We start from the raw sequence: 18,245 nt of genomic DNA on the forward strand, positions 1-18,245 counted from the left end.
AATCGCTAACGAGGGTGGGAGCGCTTCACGTGGGGGCTTCGAGGCTCCAGAAACAGAGAATTAAGAGGCGGCTGTACCAGGGCCCCGGAGAGGGGAGGTGGGGAGGCCAGGGCTGCGGCTGAGCGTGCTGGGGGGAGGCCCGGGGAGAGGCCCCGGGGAGAGGCCCGGGGGCCGCGGGCCCGGACACCCAGGGCGGAGGGGGCCTCCCCAGCCCGCAGGGCCGTCCAGGCTCGGGGGGCGGGCTCACCTGTCCACCAGGAAGGCGGAGGCGTTGTGGCTCACCGAGGTGGAGTGCAGCGCCCACCTGCCGCCCGGCAGCTCGCGCGTCTGGACGGTGTAGTAGCGCACGGGGGACAGCCCGTCGCTCCCCGGCTCCCAGGTCAGCAGCACGCTGCGGGGCTTCACGTCCTCCTGCAGCGCCACCGGCTTGCTGGGGGGCTGCGGGCGGTCTGCAGGGCGGGGGCAGCCGATGAGCCGCGGGGAGAGGGTGCGCTTTCTCGGGAGGGGAAGGAGGTGCCCTGGGCTCAGGCCTGGCGCCCCTGCCCCATCCCAACAGCCGGCACCTGTGTGGCTCTGGGTCAGCCACCTGTCCAGGCGGCCAGAGGTCCAGGTGTGTGGGCAGCCCAGCCAGGGACTGACAATGAGGGGTACAGGCACACCCAGCTCCTGCTCCCCTGCCCGCCACGGTGCTGAGATGGGACCTACACTGTCCCCTGCTGCTGAGTGGGACAGAGGCCGCTCCCCTCTCCGGCTTCATGCCCCGCGGAGCTGGGCTTCCCCCTCACTGCCCCGCGCCCTGCCCCTGGGCCTCTTGGCGTCAGCACTGGCAGGCGGGGCCAGGACTCTGCTCTGGGGTCCGTCCTGTGCACTGTAGGGTGCGTAGCAGGACCCTGGCCTCTACCCACTGGATGCCAGTAGCATGTCCCTCCTTGTGTGACAACCAAAATGTCTGGACAGTGCCCCATGTCCCCTGGGGGCACAGTAACCCCAGCTGAGGCCACTGCCCTCCGGGTTTTCCTGGGAATGTTGTTTAATAAACCCCATTCACAGGAATGTTTCTGGAAAGCCCTGCAGAGGGCGGGCACCAGGGCTGCATGCCATCCTCTCTCCACCAGACAGTCTCAGAAGCAGGTCTCAGCACCTGCCCTCAGAGAACCGGGGGCTGGGGGGAGCAGGATCCTTGCAGGGGAACCCCGGTTCAGCTCTGGAATTCCACCAGGGCCCTTCCTGACCTTGACGGTTAGGCAGGCACCTGGGCCCACTCTCCACTCCAGACCAGGGCCGGGCGACCCTAACCAGGTCCACTGGGAGGATCAGAACACCTGGCGGGTGGGGGCCCCTCGGCTGACCGTCAGGCCTCCCCAGCCCCAGTGCGTAGTCACCTCTCTTCTCAGTGGTCACCACCAGGGCCTCGGCAGCCTCTCCCCAGCCCTTTCGGGTTTGGGCGGTGATGCGGAACAGGTAGACAGACTCCGGCTTGAGGCCGGTGGCCGTGTACTGGCGGGCGCTGGGAGCGAGCACCTCCACGGTGGCCGTGTTGGCCGTGGTGGCGTTGAGCCGGTGCGTGATCTGGTAAGCTGGGGGGGAAGAGGGACACAGGCCGTGCTAAGAAGCAGGGCAAACAGCCCCCAAACTCCCGAGAAAGGGCCGTTCCTTCCTCGGCCACCACAATGTCTGCATGGGGGCCACCTTGGCTGTGGTCCATCTGCATGAAGCCCTGTTGGTCACTCTTGTGTCCTCAGCTGCCACTTGGGGAGTGTGGCTGTAGGGGGGCACGGACAGGGGCTCTATACGCAGTGTCTGTGACCACCTGAACAGCCCCAGGTGAGGAAAGCGAGGCTTGGAGAGGCCAGGCCAGCTGCTAGGAAGTGACAGCTGGAATTCCAGCCCAGTCCTTTTACGCCCAGTGCATCTGCCCTTCCCCGTCTCCAGGCTGCCTTCTGAGGCATTCACCGGGGGCAGCTGTTGCGGGACGTCAGGGCTGAGCCTGGGCCAGGCCCAGGGGGTCCGACCCACTGTTCTATAGGTGAGGGGGCTGAGGCCATGGCGGGAACTGACTTGCTCAAGTTTTCAACCCATGAGTCTTTTCCCGGGAGGCTGTGCGTGTGTGTTAGGGGAGGAACCTGAACCTGAACTGATGCATCTGACCTGCACCATCCCTCCCCCTGCATCAGCTCCTGTTTCCCACCTGTGAGCTTGGCTTTGCCCAGCCAGCCAGGGCGCCCTCACCTGGTCACACTTGGGAACAGCAGTGATGTTTACCAGATAACCACCGGGCTGGGGACCTGGGGCTCTTGGGGGCATAAAGCGAACCAGTGATTTGTGACCTTGCCCTCCAGCTGCTAATCTTACAGACTGAGATGTCTAGTGGGAGAAAACCAACTCAGAACTGTTCTTGAGGAGGTGGGGGCACCTCCTTGGTCTAGTTTTCCCCCTGCCAACACCGAATTTACCTCCTTTACACCAGGGCAATGAAAGGGTACAGGCTTACCAAGAATGATGCCATTGGGGGCAGCGGGGGGCTGCCAGATCAGCCGCACCGATGTGGTCCTCACCTCTGGGAACAGGATGCCCATGGGTGGTCCCGGGACTAGAGGGGACAAAGGAGAAGCGGGTGACAGTGAGTTGCAGCCGCCCAGCTCAGCTCAGCAGAGCAGTGTGGAGAGGCCAGACCAGCTGTGTGGTGGGTGGCACACAGCTCAACAACAGTTTCATGGGTGCTGCTCTGTGCTGGGCACCGTGTCCTCACACCAAGATGCTATCTGAGGCTTCTACCCTCAAACAGGCATGATTTGGCAGGACTAAAAGGGACCGAGGCTCCAGCTTCCTGTAGCTCAGTGCCTGTGCACATGTGCACGTATGTTCGTGCCCTCAGAGCTGGGCAAGGGGGGGTCTGTGCTTTAGAAGGTACCACTCTGACTTCCTGCCCCCATGGGTGCAGCAGCCGTGGGGTAAGGTGACGGTCCACTCTGAGCCCACACCATTCCTCTTTCTAGACCTCGCTCTGGAATCCTGGGATCCTGGAATCCCCTGCCCGACAGTCCGGAGCGTGCTCCCTGGGTCTGTACGGGCCTGTCTCCTGGGTTCCCACCGCCAGACTCGCACCTCTGGCCTGAGAAATGGGCAAGGGGTAGCTTTCTGGGGCATGTGGATGGAGACAGAATGGCATGGGCCAGAGGAAAGGGTGGGAGAAAACCTGGGGGTGGGGGTCGGGGGTCGAGCTCTCCCTGTGACGCCTCATTCCAACACAGTGCACCCCGAAGGGTGAGATTTCTAAACTTGAACTTGGCCTTCCAGGTCGTAGGAGAATGTATTTGTGAAGGTAGGGGGACAGGACACATTTAATTTAACAGCTCAGTAACTTGATTTATAACTTTAGACTAGACAGACATATGGTATTTGGGCTTCCTTGTGCATTCTTGTCTGTACCCCACAGATGTTTGTGGGGGGCAGCCTGTGAGTCTGTGTGTGGGAAAGGGAGAGGCCAGAGGCCCCGTCAGTCTGCCTTTGCTGCAGGGTGAATGCCCAGAGCCCCGCTGGCATCACTGTTTTGCAAACAGGACCAGGAGGCTCATGCCCAGGAAAAGCCAAGCCTCTGCCTCGCACAGACCTTGGCTCAAAGGTGAGCCTGCCCCAGGCGAGCAGGACATCAAACCGGATGCAAAGTCTCTATTCTGGACACTTGACCCAGAGAGAGAGCAAGAGTCAGAGGTTAAACTGCCCCCGAGTGGTCCTTTCTCCCTCAGGGGTGCGCAGTCTGCGATCAGCATCCCCTCGCAGCGGGGCTGGTGGCCCTCAGCAACCAGCCTCTCGCAGGAACAGAGTGTGACCCCGCGGGGGGTGGGGGGTGGCAGGAGGCGGGGTGGCTCCCAGGCTCGCAGGGGTGGGAGCTCACCGTCATCCAGTGTCCGCTCCAGGATGGGGGGGTGGCTGGGGCTGCCGTCCCCGATGCGCGTGAAGGCCAGCACCTGGACCTCGTAGAGCACGTATCGGCCCAGGCCCGTGAGCTGGACGCTGAGGGACGAGTTCCCTTCCACCAGCCAGACCTGGGGCTGGGCGTCCAAGTCCTTCTCCTTATACAGCACCTGTGGGAGCCCAGCACAGGGTGAGCGCCTTGGCCCGGGTCTGCCCTGCCAGCCCTTCTCTAAATCCCTCCCCAGGGGCTGAGGGGTGGATGGAGCGGGTAGACAGGCTCCTTGGAGTGGCCTGGCCCCAGGGAGGCAAAGCTAGTGCTCCGGGAGGGTGGGGGACACAATGCCGCACTTAGCCATGGAGCTGGAAGGTTCCTTAGAGAGCAGCCAAATAGGAAAACAGGCCCAGAGAGGGTGTGTGACTTGCTCAAGGTCACACAGCCAGTAGTGGCAGAGTCGGGACATCAAGTCACATCTTCTGATTTCCAGGCCAGGGCTGAACTATGCCGGTAGACTGGGCTTTGGGGAGGAATTCTAGAAGATAATAGAACTGAAGCTGGGCCCATTGGAGCTGAGAATGAGGCTTGGGGCAGCCAGCGTGGCCTCCTGGGGGAGGTGGGACAGCCCAAGGACCCTGTGGCTTCACTGGAAGCCTGCCCACCCCTAAGGGGGGAACTCTATGGTTGCAATGGTGACTGGTGGATGGGAAGCCAGGCGGATCCCCCGTGTCCACTCTAGAGGCAGAGACTGGGCGCCGGGGGTGGCGAGGACAGGGCGCCTTGGGCGGGGAAGCCGGGGCAGAGCCTCAGCCTCCTTCCGTCCTCAGACCGGGGCTCACCTTGTAGCCCAGCACGAGCCCGTTGCGGTCGGCCTCGGGGACTGCGCTCCAGCGCACCAGCATGCTGCTGGAGGTGGTGGCCAGCGCCGACACGTTGGTGGGGCCCGAGGACGGGACTGAGGGAGAAAGGGGGCGAGGAGAGTGGCGTCAAGACCCAGAGCGGACTCTAGTGGACGGGAGCGCAGTGGGCCCTGGGGGAGGAAATGGGGCACATCCCCAGGTGGCATTTCCTGCCACGGCCCCTTCTGGCTCCGGAACATCACATATAGTGTCTCCTTCCAGAGTCGCCCCCCTCGCCCTCTGTTCAGGTAACGTTAGGTTGAGCCCGCGTTTCCTGCCAGCACAGCCTGAGGGGCGGGCCAGGGGCCAGGGGCCAGGGTGGGTGGGACCCGTCATTTAAAAGGTGCCAGGAAAAAGCCACCGTGAGGAAAACCACGTGTGGACAAATGAGGGCTGCCCGTAGGCTGGGGGCTCGCGTTCTCTGGGCGACCCCCTGCCAGGCCCCTGTGAGCTGCTGGCTGTGTTTCTGGAATGTTCTGCGAGCTAACCCAACCCCCACACGTAAGGCTCTGGTGTCAGGGTTGAAGGTGAGGGCACAGAGGTGGGGGCAGTGGGCAGATGTTGCGGGAATAGCTGCGGGACGAGCAACACGCGGGGCTCGGCTGGGCGTGAGCACGAACAGGGCAACGGCTCCAGCTTTTGTGCCCTCGGGAGGCCCTGAGGGCAGAGAGGCAAAGGGGGGCGTCGCAGTCACAGGCCACGGGAAGTTAGGGGGCAGCTGGCTCGAGGGGGCAGTACCTGACTCCCGCGTCCTGCCCATCACCACCTGGCTCCAGGGCCCGCTCCCGATGGCGTTGAAGGCCTGGACCTGGACGCGGTACTCGGTCCACTCCTCCAGGTCCTCGATGGTGTGCTCCCGCTCCACGCGGTCCTGCACCACGTGGCTCAGCGCCTTGCCGCGCCCGTCCGCCCGGCTGTATCTGATCTTGTAGCCCACCGACTCGGGGTTCCCGTTGTACTCCATCTCCGGGAGAGGCTGCGGGGGAGGGGAGGGGGCAGCACCGCCGTGAGGCCGGCCCCCCCGTGTACAAAACACCGCCTGGCTTGTGCCCCCTCTTCCAGGGAGCCTTCAGGGAGAAATGGTCTCCCCTGTTCCCCGAGGTGGGACGGCAGCGGGCCAGTGGTGAGGGCTGGGAGTTTGGGGGCCCAGACGCCCTGAGAAGGCCTGTGGACAGGGCTCAAAGCCAAGAACAGCACCTGGCGGGAGAGGGCGCCCTCAGCATGTTAGTATCATTCCCTCCTCCAGGGTTACCTGGGGTAGTGACAAGCCTGATCTGTAGGGACAGTCTGAGAGCCAAACCTAAGGGTCCTCCCCCCGTCCCCCAACCTCAGAAGCAGCCCTTCGCTCCTGTGTTGGTGGAACAAATAAAACCTGAATTCCAGACCCACCCCTGGGAGCTGTGTGGCTGCAGGTGGATTCCTAACCTCTCTGAGCTTCCTTTTTTAAACTCTAAATTGGGATAGTAATGTGTCTTTTGCGGGATTTCTGGGAGGATTAAATGGAATTAAAAATGCAAAATGCTGCCTGTCTGGCGTGGCTCAGTGGTTGAGAGTCAACCTATGAACCTGGAGGCCACGGTTCGATTCCGGGTCAGGGCACATGCCCGGGTTGTGGGCTCGATCCCCAGTAGGGTGTGCAGGAGGCAGCTGCTGTTTCTATCTCTCTTTCTCCTCTCTCTGAAATCAATAAAAACATTAAAAAAAAAAAAAAGCAAAAGGCTTGGCACAGAGCGGTGCTTACTACACAGCATTTTCTAGCTCCCTCCCCTCGCACGGGGCGTTTGTGTATTTGGCTGAGATTGGTTATCAGGCACCTCTCCAGGCTGGACGTGTAAGAGAGAGAGAGAAGGGAGCGATAGGTATTCCGGTGGATGCCCCTGTGACACGGCCCCTTGGAGGTAATGACACCTCTGCAGGTGACGAGCACTGAGGAGACATTCCACCCCCACCCCCACTGCCCTCGGGGAGCCTCACCATCCAGCGGAGCCACAGGCTGGTCTCACTGGCTGTGCGCAGGGTCACGTTGGCCGGGGCCATGTCGGGGGGCGCCTGGAGGGTCTGGATCTTTCTAGAAGGCTGGCTGGGGGGGCTGGTGCCCACGATGTTCACCTGGCGCATGCGGAAGCTGGGGTGGGGGGAATGGGGATGAGCAAGGTGGTGAGGGCAGGATCTCAGGGCGGAGGCCCGTCCGGGTCTGGGCAGCCCTCCCCCTTCTGGCCCCGTTACCTGTAGTAGGTGAAGGGGTTGAGGTCGGGCACCTCCATGGAGCGGGTGTCGGGCTCATTGGCGAGCTGGTGGATCAGCAGCCACTCCTCTCCCTCCCCAACCACACCTACCTGGAAAGGGAAATACCCTTAGACTTCCCCATCTGTGGGCCAAGGCAGGCGAGACGCTCTGAGCCCCAGCTTCTAGGGTGTACACGAACTCTGCCCAGGGCTCGCCTGGAGGCACCAGATGGGGCCACCATCTGTGCAGGCCCTTAAATATTACGTCAGGTGTGACTCCCAGCCCCCCTGCATCGGAGGCTCATGTTATAAACCCACTCCTGTGCCCCGCCCTAGACCTGTGCTCAGCCCTAGGCCCACTCCTGTGCTCCGCCCTAGACCTAGCCCATCATCTGAGACTGGTACCCAGGGAGCTGTGTTCAACAGGCTCCCCAGGTGATTCCTCCGAATACCCTGGAGGCTTCTAAAACCCCAGCTAAATCAGAATCTGAATCCGAATCCTTGCAGTGTGACCAGGCGCTGGAACTCCTGAATGCTCCCCTCGTGCAGGTTTAAAGGGCTGCAGGCCTCTCATCAATACATCAACCAACAGCAAGTGCTGGCGAGGACGTGGGGAAAAGGGAACCCAGGAATGTCGGCACACCCAAGGCCGGGAGTGGGCTGCCCAGGCACCAGGGTTCCCCTTGGACCGGCCTTACCTGGGCCTCCACCAGCCAGCGGGAGATGGAGGTCTTCCCATCGTAGCCTGGCTTGAACTGCAAGGTCACGGAGCGGGGGCCGATGTTGGAAATGCCCAGGTTGGTGGGGGCCCCCGGGAGCTCTGAGAAAGGAAGACAGGACGGAAAGATTTGGGGTGAGAGGGACTTCATTCCACATGGAACAGGATTCTCTGGGCACAGAGGGCGCTGTGTTGCACTTTTTCTAGAAACCTCTGAGGAGGAGCATAGCGTGGCCTCACCAGGCCAACACAGTCCTTGTCCCTGCACTCATGGCTCAGCACATTCGTACCAGGGCCCTGAGACTGACTCAGGGGTGGACAGACCCCCCCTAGCCCCCCAGGGAGGCTCCCAGGGCCAGGAATCAAGCTGGGCACTCAAGGCTTCCTCTCTGGGGTCTGCATGTGCGTGAGATGCTCGCGTGGAGCTGGGGACCACACAAACCAAGCTGGGCTCAGAAAGAGGTGGAACGGATCACCCCTCCCAAACCCAAGGAGATGAGAAGGAGGGGTGGGGGTAGGTGGCAGCCCCTTTTCAGACCAGGGGCGCTGGGGCTCAGGAGGAGCAGAAAGAGTACAGATTCTGGAGTCAGACAGGCACTGCTTCCATGCTGTGTGTCTTTGGGCAAATTACCTAACTCTTCTGTGCCTCAGGGTCCTCCTTGGTAAATGGAGATGATAATAGTACCACCTACTTCAGGGATAGCTGATGTATATGAAGCACTTATCTCTGAGCCGGGGGGGGGGGGGGGGGGGGGGAGGCGCACCATGTAAATACTTGTCACTGTCATTATCACTTGAGGTCACCCGAAGCTTGGGAACCTCAGCCATCTCAGGGGCAGGTAGAGGGACTCTGGCCAGGCCACCCAAACATAGCCTCACTGATGCAGGCAGGACCACGTGGCTATCTGGTCTATGTCCTCATCAATAAAGAAGGGGAAACTGAGGCACAGAGGGGACACCTGACTTGCTCAAGGTCGCAGAGCAGGGCAGAAGTTGGGGAAGAAAGCTGAAGAAAGCCAACACTCCTGAGAGACAAGGGACCTCCTGGGGGGTTGTTGATCAACAGCAAGAGGCCAGGAGTGCCCCCGTGTGGGCACCTACCTGGAGGCACCCCGGAGGAGATGGTGGAGGCAGACACCTGGCCCTGGCCCTTGGCGGTCATGGCGGCCACCTCGATGGTGTAGGTGGTGAGCGCGGTGAGGCCAGTGACGCGGTACTCCAGGGTCACGTTGGGCAGGTAGTGCGTCACTCTGGTGTTGGTTCGGTTGTACTCCTCCCAGGAGATCCGGTAGCCTGGGGACCCCCGAGGGCGGCATGAGCTTGGCCGTGGCTGTGAGCTGGCCTTGGGCCTGCCCCTCCTCTCCCCTCTCCCCTCTCCCCTCTCCCCTGCCGGGCAGTTAGCTACACGCCCGAAGCTCTGGGCTGAGGCGGGTGGAGGCATCTTGCCTGGGGGCCCGGTGTTCCCTCTGTGGGACGCCCCCATTTGCAGGGAGGGGAAGAGCAGGTCGCTGTGGTGGCCACGTGGGGCCTGGGGCTGAACACTGGGATGTGTCACAGAGCGCAGGGTCCACGAGCCTCCTCTGAGGACTTTCTAAGGAATGGCTGTTGGGAGCTCTGGATGGACACCAGAGGGATGGACAAGGTGACCTTCTCCTTACCTATGTTCAGTGATACCACGGTACCCACCTGTGAGGGTGCCCGCCTGTGAGAGTGCCCACCTGAGAGGGTGCCCACCTGAGAGGGTGCCCACCTGAGAGGGTGCCCACCTGAGAGCCCTGCCTACCCGAGAGGGTGCCCACCTGAGAGCCCTGCCTACTTGAGGGTGCCCACCTGTGAGGGTGCCCACCTGAGAGGGTGCCTACCTGTGAGGATGCCGTTCTTCTCTCCCGGCTCCTGCCAGCTGACCTTCAGCGAGGTGTCCAGGATGTCACTGAAGCTCAGGTGTCCCACGGGCCCAGGCACTGTACCCCAAGAGGGCCCCCCACGCCACCCAATGCCAGTTAGAGCCAGGCAGAGACCACCGTCTGCAAGACAGCCTGTGGTGTCCCAGGGGCGCCCAGGGATGGAGACAAGCCCAGGGCCTCCCGGTGCCTGGCCCCTGGGTGGGTGGGTGGCGCAGAGGCCACGGGGGGGGGGGGGGGGGGCGCTGCCTACCATCCTCAAGGGTGCGCACCAGCTGCGGGGTGCTGCGAGGCCCGTCGCCGGGGGTGGTGAAGCACAGCACGGAGGTGAAGTACTCCGTGAACTTCTTCAGGCCGGACACGAAGCCCACGTGGATGCTGTCTTGGAAGTTGGGTCGGGCGGTCACCATGGTAACCTCCTCTTCCTGCTCTGGCTCCCAGGCGATCAGCTGGGGGGAGGGAGGCCAGCAACGAAGGCCGGGCAGTCAGAATGTTCCAGAAAAGGCCAAGCGTTCTCCCACAGGCTGGGCTAGTGGACAGGGAGCGTCCAGGAGCCCTGGTCCCTGTGGTCCCCCCTCCCAGGGAAGGGCGCCGTGCCGACACCCCCAGGCGCTGGGGCACGCGTCCTGGGGGTTTCCTTTGGTGTGATGCTCCGATCGCTGAGTGACCACGAGGCACCGGGAGCCACGCGGCTTTGTAGATTCACTCCCACAGTGACCCGCCAAAGACAGGTCTGACCTTTTATCAAGATCAGCTACCTATTTTGCAGGTCTAGTGTAAAATGAAGACAGAGGGCCCCCTTCTGCAAAAATTAGTAAGAATTTCAAGATGACGGCAGTGGAGCATTGAACCGCGCGTGGGGTCCTTCTGAGCATGGAGCCCTGAGCCACTGCCCAGCTGAGCTCCCATGAAGCCGGCCCTGTTTTTCACAGATGAGGAAAGTGAGGCTCAGAGAGGCTAAGCGACTTACTCTATATCACACAGCAAGCAGAAAGCCCGGGGTCTCTAATCCGGCACCTGGCCTCCTATACCTTTCTCCGTCTGGGCTGGGGTGGCGGCTCCCTGGAGGCTCTCCTACAGAACCGTGGCTTGCGGGTAACTCTTATTTTTTTAAACTTGTCCAGGTTGAGACTTCAGTCTTAACTCTCCCCTAGAGGTGGGCGCCGGCAAGAAAACCCCCTGGAAATTCAATGTCTTTTTTTGTCTAATCTCCTCTCTACAAGTACTACTCATGGCTGCACAAGCTTCCTGCCTCCCCTTCCTTCTCTTCTTGCATCTTTAAAAAAAAGAAATCTGAAGGTATGTTTATTGATTTGAGAGAGAGAGGGAGGGAGAGAGAAACATCAGTGAGAGAGAGAAACATTGATGTGAGAGAGAACATCCACTGGTTGTCTCCCCTACGTGCCCTGACTGGAGGCTGAACCTTCAACCTCTTCTTTTCTGTTTTTCTTTTTTTTCATCTTCATCTGAGGATATTCTTTTCATTGTTTTTTTTAGAGAGAGTGGAAGGGAGGGAGAGAGAGAAACATCGATGTGAGACAGACACATCTACTGGTTGCCTCCCACACGCACCCTGACCGGGGCCGGGGATCGAGCCTGCAACCCAAGTATGTGCCCTGGGCCGGGAATTGAACCCGGGACCCTTCAGTCCTCCGGCTGAGGCTCCAACCCCTGAGCCAAACTGGCCAGGGCGACCCTGCAACCTTTTTGGTGCACGGGCCACGCTCCAACCAGCCGAGCCACCGGCCGGGGCTCTTCTTGCCTCTAGATCCCTCACCTTACAGTCCTGTTTCCTGGGTTCTTCATCTGCCTCCAACACTGAGAGCTGGTCTCAGAGATTTTCCTCATTTATTTGAAGTTAATTAAATAGCAATTAATGGTGAAAAGCAACACTTGATGAGTTTTAATAAGTGCGGGTATTTATAGATATAGAACAATAGCCTGCCGATGCCTCCTGATTAGCTCCCGCCCATAACAATGCTTAATCTTCTCCTTTCATCAGCACGAGTTTACACGGGATGTTTGGAAATCTAATTGGTATTGTGAAAAGATAGCCTATAGCAAGTTAATTAGACACTAATTAGACCCTAAAAATACTCATCAGAAATCCTAAGTGGCATCTAATAAGTATGTTAAATATCCTCTTTATTTCAGTTATCTTGTTTCATAGCAATTAAATCGCCGAACTTCTTCGGAGTAGATTAAGAGACAAGTTTAATGTTTTAATTTAATTAATGTAAATTTGAATTAATTACGCCATCAGAATGAATTGTGCGGTGTGTTCCCCGGCGAGGGCAAAATCTGGATAAATATCATTGTATTGGGTTTAGGCCAATGACACTCACTACCATTAAAAAACCCCACAAAGGACAAAGGGTGTCTTCACAGGTGCCTTAAACAATATCACGAGAGGTTGTCTCTGAAAGGGCCCAGAAGGAGGGCATAGGGTCCCCGGCAGCGTGGTCTGAGGTCGCGACAATGACTTTAGGCCAGAAGCCCACATGAGTGGCAAGACTTTGGCTGCGTCAAAATATTTACGCTGGAGCCCTGGCCGGTGCGGCTCAGTGGTTAGAGCAGCTGCCCACGTACCAAAGGGTCGTGGGTTCGATTCCTGGTCAAGGGCACGTACCCGGGTTGCAGGATCGATCGCCAGTCCGGGGCGTGTGTGGAAGGCAACCAACCAATCGGTGTCTCTCACCATCGATGTTTCTCTCTTTCTCTCCCCCTTCCTCCCTTCCACTCTCTCTAAAATCAATGGAAAAAGTATCCTCCAGTGAGGATTAAGAATAACAAAAATATCTATGCTGGGATTCGAGCCCCTTGTCCTTCTCTAGCTGCATCTGAAGAGCAGGAGGCTTAGGGCTGAGGCCTCCCCTTTAGGGTCAGGAAGACACTCCAACTGCCCTTTGCACCTTCTATCGCCTGAAAGGAGCTGGGCTCTGGGCAGGGAGGGGATGGAACTGCAGGACCAGCATACACAACAGGCTCCGTCTGACAAGATTGTACTATGTGCCTGGTTTGAGTTAAGCCCATCACTGACCAGTCCCGTTTCATTAGCACAGTGAGGTCTCGATGGGAACCACTGGCCAGTGCTGTTCCATAAAGGGAAACTGAGGCTCAGGATGGTTGAGGAACCTGCATGAGAACCCACCAGGATCTGGCTTCAGATTTGTGGACCCAAGACCTTTGGTGGACACCACTGAGGTACACTTAGTCGCCAGCCGAGTGTTAGGGGTTCCTTTGGCTGTCTCTGTGCCTGTTCTTGTTACTTGGGGTCACTGTGATTCACTCTATTAGGGCCCTGGTCTTGAATTCGAAGCAGACTTGGCTGCCCCAAGCATGGGTGGGGTGCGTGTGTGCTGGGGAGGACCACCACACACAGATGCCAGGACATGTAAGTCCCACTTAGAGAGCAGAGGCCCAGGGAGGTAACCCTTTAACTGGAGGGTGGTGCTGCAGGTGGGGTGTGTGTGTGTGTGTGTGTGTGTGTAGGGAGGGAGAAAGTGCAGCCAAAGTGGAGAGAAAGCAGGACAGAGTCCAGTTCTGTCACTTACTGTGTGACCCTGGGAAAGTCACTCAACCTCTCTGGCCCTCAGGCTGCTATAAGGGACAATAATAGTTATCGGGTGAAAGCAGTGTATTATGGGGTTGAGAGTTAGGATGGCCTGCTGGCTTCTGGAGTTAAAAAAAAATAAATAAAGGAAATTCTCTCTTTCCCTCTTTGTCTGTCTCTTTGCATTTGCATGAATTCCCATAAAACATCCTGAATGTGAGAAATTAACAACAGTGGTGCCCTGGAGTGTAGAGAGTTTCGGGGTGGGTGGCCTAGAACCAGGTAGACAAGGGCCTGGGGTGGGATGCAGGATTGATGCTATAGGATTATGTAAATTTATTTTAAAAAGCAAAGTAAAAAATTAAAAAATACAATGGGGGAATTTGGCAATAGTAGCACAATTATATTCATATTTATCCTTTGACTAAGCTATCTTATTTCTAAGAACCCACCCCAAGGTTAGATGTGAGAATATGAAATGGTGTTTGCACAAAGACACAGAAAGGTTTGTTATAGTAAAAGATTGGCAATCCCCAAATTGTCTTCACTGGGGAGCAGGCGGGCAAAACTATGGGAGATTTACAGAATGGACTACGATACAGTTGTGAAAAAGGAGCTAGGAATATTTCTGTATATTCCTACAGCATGGTCTCAGGATGTAATACAAACAAAAAAGTAAGATGGGGAAAGTGTCTAGAGTTTGTCGTCATTTTATCCAGAAGGGAGAGGACAGGCCTTTGCATATGTATATACTTGCTTACGTTAGAAAAAAATGTAAGGAAGAACCAAAACAAACAAAAAGAGATCAAACCGACAAGAGGGAGAGGACCGGCGTTCAGGCGGACTGTCCGTGAATTTACTTCACTCTGCAGATTTAACTTTGGAGCCATGTCAATAGGCTGCATAATTACAAAATGAAATGAAATTAAAAAAATCAATCCCTAAAAGTCGAAACCCAACGGAAACAAATGAGCCTAACCGCGTATTGAGCCGCAGCAGAATTACACAGCGAGAAACTCCTTCACAAGACTTAGCAGCCCCGGGATGTGTGGCGTGAGGGAAGCCCCACTGGGACACACTCTGAGAACGAAAAGAACTGCCGGTGATCCGAAACTATTTTCAGTGATCAAAGTGCTGATATTCTTATTCTGAACCAGCGTGGGCATCTGTGGAGTGAGTACGTGGGTGACTATGTTGCTGCAGGGGGAACGGGAGTTTTGGTCTGGAGAAAAGAGATACAGACAAAAGACCAATGAGATTATTAAGAAGCGTGTAGGCCTCAAACTGAATTGGAAAAACAAAAAACAACAACAGTATTTCCTAGCTGTCCATCAATAGGGCCTAGAAACAGCAACCAATGCTAGAACATGAGCACCTCGGTGCCCAGTCTGTGGCGTCTAACTCTCATTCTTACTAAAGGAACAAGACTCCTTGAAGACAAGGCTGACCCCAGGCACAGTGCAGGAAATGTAGGTAGTGTCCCACGGGTAGCAAGGGAGATATCGAAGATTACTGGGGCCTGCCCTGGCCGGCGTGGCTCGGTTGGTTGAGCGCTGTCCCATGCATGGAGAGGTCGCCAGTTTGATTCCTGGTCGGGGCACATGCCCTGGTTTTAGGCTCGATCCCTGGTGCAGGAGGCGGCCAATGGATGTTTCTCTTTCTTGCATCGATGCTTCCCTCTCTCTCTCCCTCTCCCTTCCTCTCTCTCTAAAATCAATAAAAACATATTTGAAAAAAAGACTACGGGGTCCATGTCAAAAGGATTCATGAGCCAACTTGAAGAGGCCAGTGATGGTTCAGTTTGGTATCAATAAGAATTATAAAGGCAGTGGATTGAGACATATCAGAGGTGTTTTAAAATAATCCTTAAGTACATAATAATACTACCCCAAACAAAACAAAAAATAAAAAGATGTCTCCTCCACCCCAACCCAAAGTCACCTGTCGCCTCAGAAGTTGCTAAGGAACCAATTCATTATCCTGAGAATTGGTAAGAAATGGAAAAGAACTGAGTGTTTACTGGATGAACTGTACCTTTGGATAACCACAAAGTTAGTAAGGAGAAAATCCTACTTCTTAAAAAGTATTTCAGCTAATAAATCAAGACAAAATTATAACATCTGACTGTCTCAATTTTGCAACTCCTATTGAAAAAATAGCTCATTCGAGGATGGTCCACGGTGGCCACCTCACAGCAAGAGGCAGCCACACGTTACGCTTTCTGATGAAAACACACACCACCATCCAGGGAGTAATATTGTGAAGAAAGAAAATTCCTCAAACCTGAATCTGATCAAGCCTCTCATTCTAAGTCCAATTTACTGCAAAGATAGTTTTCAGAGGCCTGCGCTCAACGACCCCGCAGGGATACAATCAGCAACGTCCAGACTGTGAAAAATTCTACGGTGCGAATGACGGAGACTCTTGACTCAATACATTGCTAGAAAAAGAAAGCGAGCGGGAGAGAGAGAACCTACAGACCAACCGCGGAGATTTGGACACAGGCGCACGCAGAGGGAAGACAATGCGAGGCCACGGAGACGACAGCCGCCTGCGAGCCAGGGACAGAGGCCTCAGGGGAAACCAACCCTGCCGACACCTTGATCCCGGACTTCCCGCCTCCAGGACCACGAGAGAACCCATTTCTGTTGTTAAGTCCCGCGGTCCAGGGCACCTCGTTGCAGCAGCCCAAGCAAACGGACACGCTTCCGTCACCGCAATTGCTACAGGTATTTTCGGAACACCTGTTATGTGCCTATCACTGTGAACAACCGGTTACAAATACTGTCTCGCTTCGTCCTTACACGGCCCTGAGGAATCGGCACTGCTATCGTCTTTCCTGGCGGATGAGCGAACAGAGTTTATTCTGCTTCCCCAGCGGCCAGAACATTCCCCTGCGTGGGGCTCAATAAAGACCCACTGAAGGAAACTCGGAGAGGTGACAGAACCCGTCCAGGGAGCCAGCGAGAGGAAGCGCTGGGACTTCAACCAGAGCCTGCGGGGCCCGGTCTCGCGCCTTTCACGAAGCCGGGGGTCAAGTGCAGCCCAAGGACAGGTGGCCCGTGAGAGCCACAGCTTGGCGGTAAGAAGCGGGCTCTGGAGTTTTACGCCTGGTATTTCTTAGCCTGAAACAAGCCCGGTTTTGTTCATAAGCCGGTGTCACCGAGAATGCCCCCTGCACTGGGTCACAGCCTGGGTGGTGGCCACTCCTTGCAGCCTGTATCTGGCCTGGAGAGAGGCCTTGTGCCCTTTGCCGTGGTCACATGTCCTCTGCTTGGCTTAAACCAATGATTTCAGAAGCAGACGGGTGCCTCCCTCCTGCCCCTTCCCTCTCCTGCGCCTCCCTCTGAGCACCTCCCGGGTTCCCCTCGGGACAGGGGCCGGCCTCACGCACCTTGTAGCCCTGGTTGATGCCGTTGATGAACTGCGGGCTGGGGGCGTTCCAGGTGAAGCGGATGGTCGTGGAGTTGGTGGCTTCTGCATGCACGTTGCCCGGAGGGACCGTGGGGACTGGAGGAGAGCAGAGAAGTGGGTGGGGTGGGGCTGGAGGGGCACGACCAGTCTGTCTTGCCCAGTTAAGTAGAGAAAACAGAGGGAGGGGGTCTGCGGACTCTGCTGGGCCCCCGGCCCGTCCACTCTCCCCTCGCTGCGTAGACGAAGATGCCCTCGTCTTGACTGGTTTGCGCTGATAAAGCTTGTCTGACCCATTTTGCAGGGTACCCATAAAGGAAAGGACTGGCTATGAAAAAGCCCGGGTGGTTTTCAGGTCCAACGCCACCTGTAAGCTGTTTCATGATCCCGTTAAACGGGAACCTTCGCAGAAGGTCCCTGCAGCCCTGAAGCCTCTGCCTGCATCTCGCTCGCCCCCAGCCCCTCCTCTCCCGCGGCCCCCCCCCCCCGGGCAGCCGGGACACCCACCTCCCTGCAGCGTCCACTCGGTCACTTTGCCGCTGTAGACGCCCAGCCCGGCGCTGTTGTAGGCGGCCACCTCGATCTCGTAGTTGGTCCAGATAATGAGGTCCTCCAGCAGCAGGTTGTTGACGTCGGCGTCCGTGATGTTCTTGAACTGGTACCCGACGGGAAGCCCGGCCAGGCAGTACCTGAGGGGAGGGAGCCAGGGTTCGGTGGCTCGGGCACTGCGTCACTGTCCGGGACGGTGCAAACGTTCTGTATCCGTGCTGTCCGTCGCTGTAGCCGCCGGCACGTGTGGCCACTGAGCACTTGAAATGTGATGAGTGCAACCGAGGAACTTCTCTTATTTTTAATTAATTTAAATAGCCACAGGTGACCAGTGGCTACCTGAGTGCGCAACACAGGTCTTGGGGATGTGTCTGGACCCTTCTGTTTTAATGCGGGAGGAGGTCACTGTGGGATGGCGAACTAGGGACACTGAGTTCCTGGGGAGATCCACTCCCCAGTCCATTCCCGATGCTCCCCCGTCCTCGGCTGCTCTCCTGTCTCTCAGGTGGGCGCCTACCTGATGATGTAGCCCTTGAGGAGGCCGTTCTGGTGGCTCTCAGGGGGCGGCTGCCACTGGATCATAATGGACTGGTTCGTCCTGCCGCTGGCGATGACATTCTGCGGAGGGGCAGTGGGGGGCTCCTCGGGGAGGGAGACCCTGGATAGGAAAACACCAGGAGTGGGTGGGTTTTTCCCACTCTTAGTTCCAAGGGCAAACACAGGGTTAATGGGATATGAGGGGGCTGAACCCTGCCCGGCTCTGTTCCTGGATGACTGCACAATTGCTGTGTGCTTTTGGGCAAGTCACTTAACCTCTCTGAGCTTGTTTCTGTATCTGTAAAAGAAATAGCATAAAGCTCCACTTGCTTGTTTATAAGACTGGTTGGGGCTCAAATGACGCAACGTATGTACGAGTCTTTTGAAAACTCGGTAAAGCGTAAGATGTATGTATTTTCTGTGCAGCTGAGGGACGTGGGCCTCAGTTTCCCATCTGTCAAAGAAGCAGCAGTTGGGGCTGAAGACGTCCGTCATGAGAGTCAAGGGTTTTAGAAGCGGGAGCGTAAATGCTCACTTTCCCG

At 57.2% G+C, this 18,245-nt stretch overlaps 1 protein-coding gene across 1 annotated transcript in view; it reads right to left on the reverse strand.

Moving 5' to 3' along the window:
• Positions 1–18,245, reverse strand: part of SDK2 (sidekick cell adhesion molecule 2) — a 181,217-nt gene that overhangs the window by 27,257 nt on the left and 135,715 nt on the right. The window contains exons 16-30 of the mRNA XM_087826335.1: positions 17,684–17,824; positions 17,125–17,306; positions 16,601–16,716; positions 9,907–10,102; positions 9,615–9,713; positions 8,854–9,045; positions 7,733–7,854; positions 7,036–7,145; positions 6,784–6,934; positions 5,548–5,785; positions 4,750–4,865; positions 3,896–4,085; positions 2,492–2,590; positions 1,383–1,577; positions 248–449 (exon numbers count right to left, since the gene is read on the reverse strand). Of these exons, the coding sequence (XP_087682461.1) occupies positions 248–449; positions 1,383–1,577; positions 2,492–2,590; positions 3,896–4,085; positions 4,750–4,865; positions 5,548–5,785; positions 6,784–6,934; positions 7,036–7,145; positions 7,733–7,854; positions 8,854–9,045; positions 9,615–9,713; positions 9,907–10,102; positions 16,601–16,716; positions 17,125–17,306; positions 17,684–17,824 (2,349 nt within the window). The remainder of the gene's footprint in view (positions 1–247; positions 450–1,382; positions 1,578–2,491; positions 2,591–3,895; positions 4,086–4,749; positions 4,866–5,547; positions 5,786–6,783; positions 6,935–7,035; positions 7,146–7,732; positions 7,855–8,853; positions 9,046–9,614; positions 9,714–9,906; positions 10,103–16,600; positions 16,717–17,124; positions 17,307–17,683; positions 17,825–18,245) is intronic.

This window comes from Miniopterus natalensis, chromosome 17 (genome assembly GCF_054644295.1).
Source record: "Miniopterus natalensis isolate mMinNat1 chromosome 17, mMinNat1.hap1, whole genome shotgun sequence".
In the NCBI taxonomy this organism is placed as follows: domain Eukaryota; kingdom Metazoa; phylum Chordata; class Mammalia; order Chiroptera; family Miniopteridae; genus Miniopterus; species Miniopterus natalensis.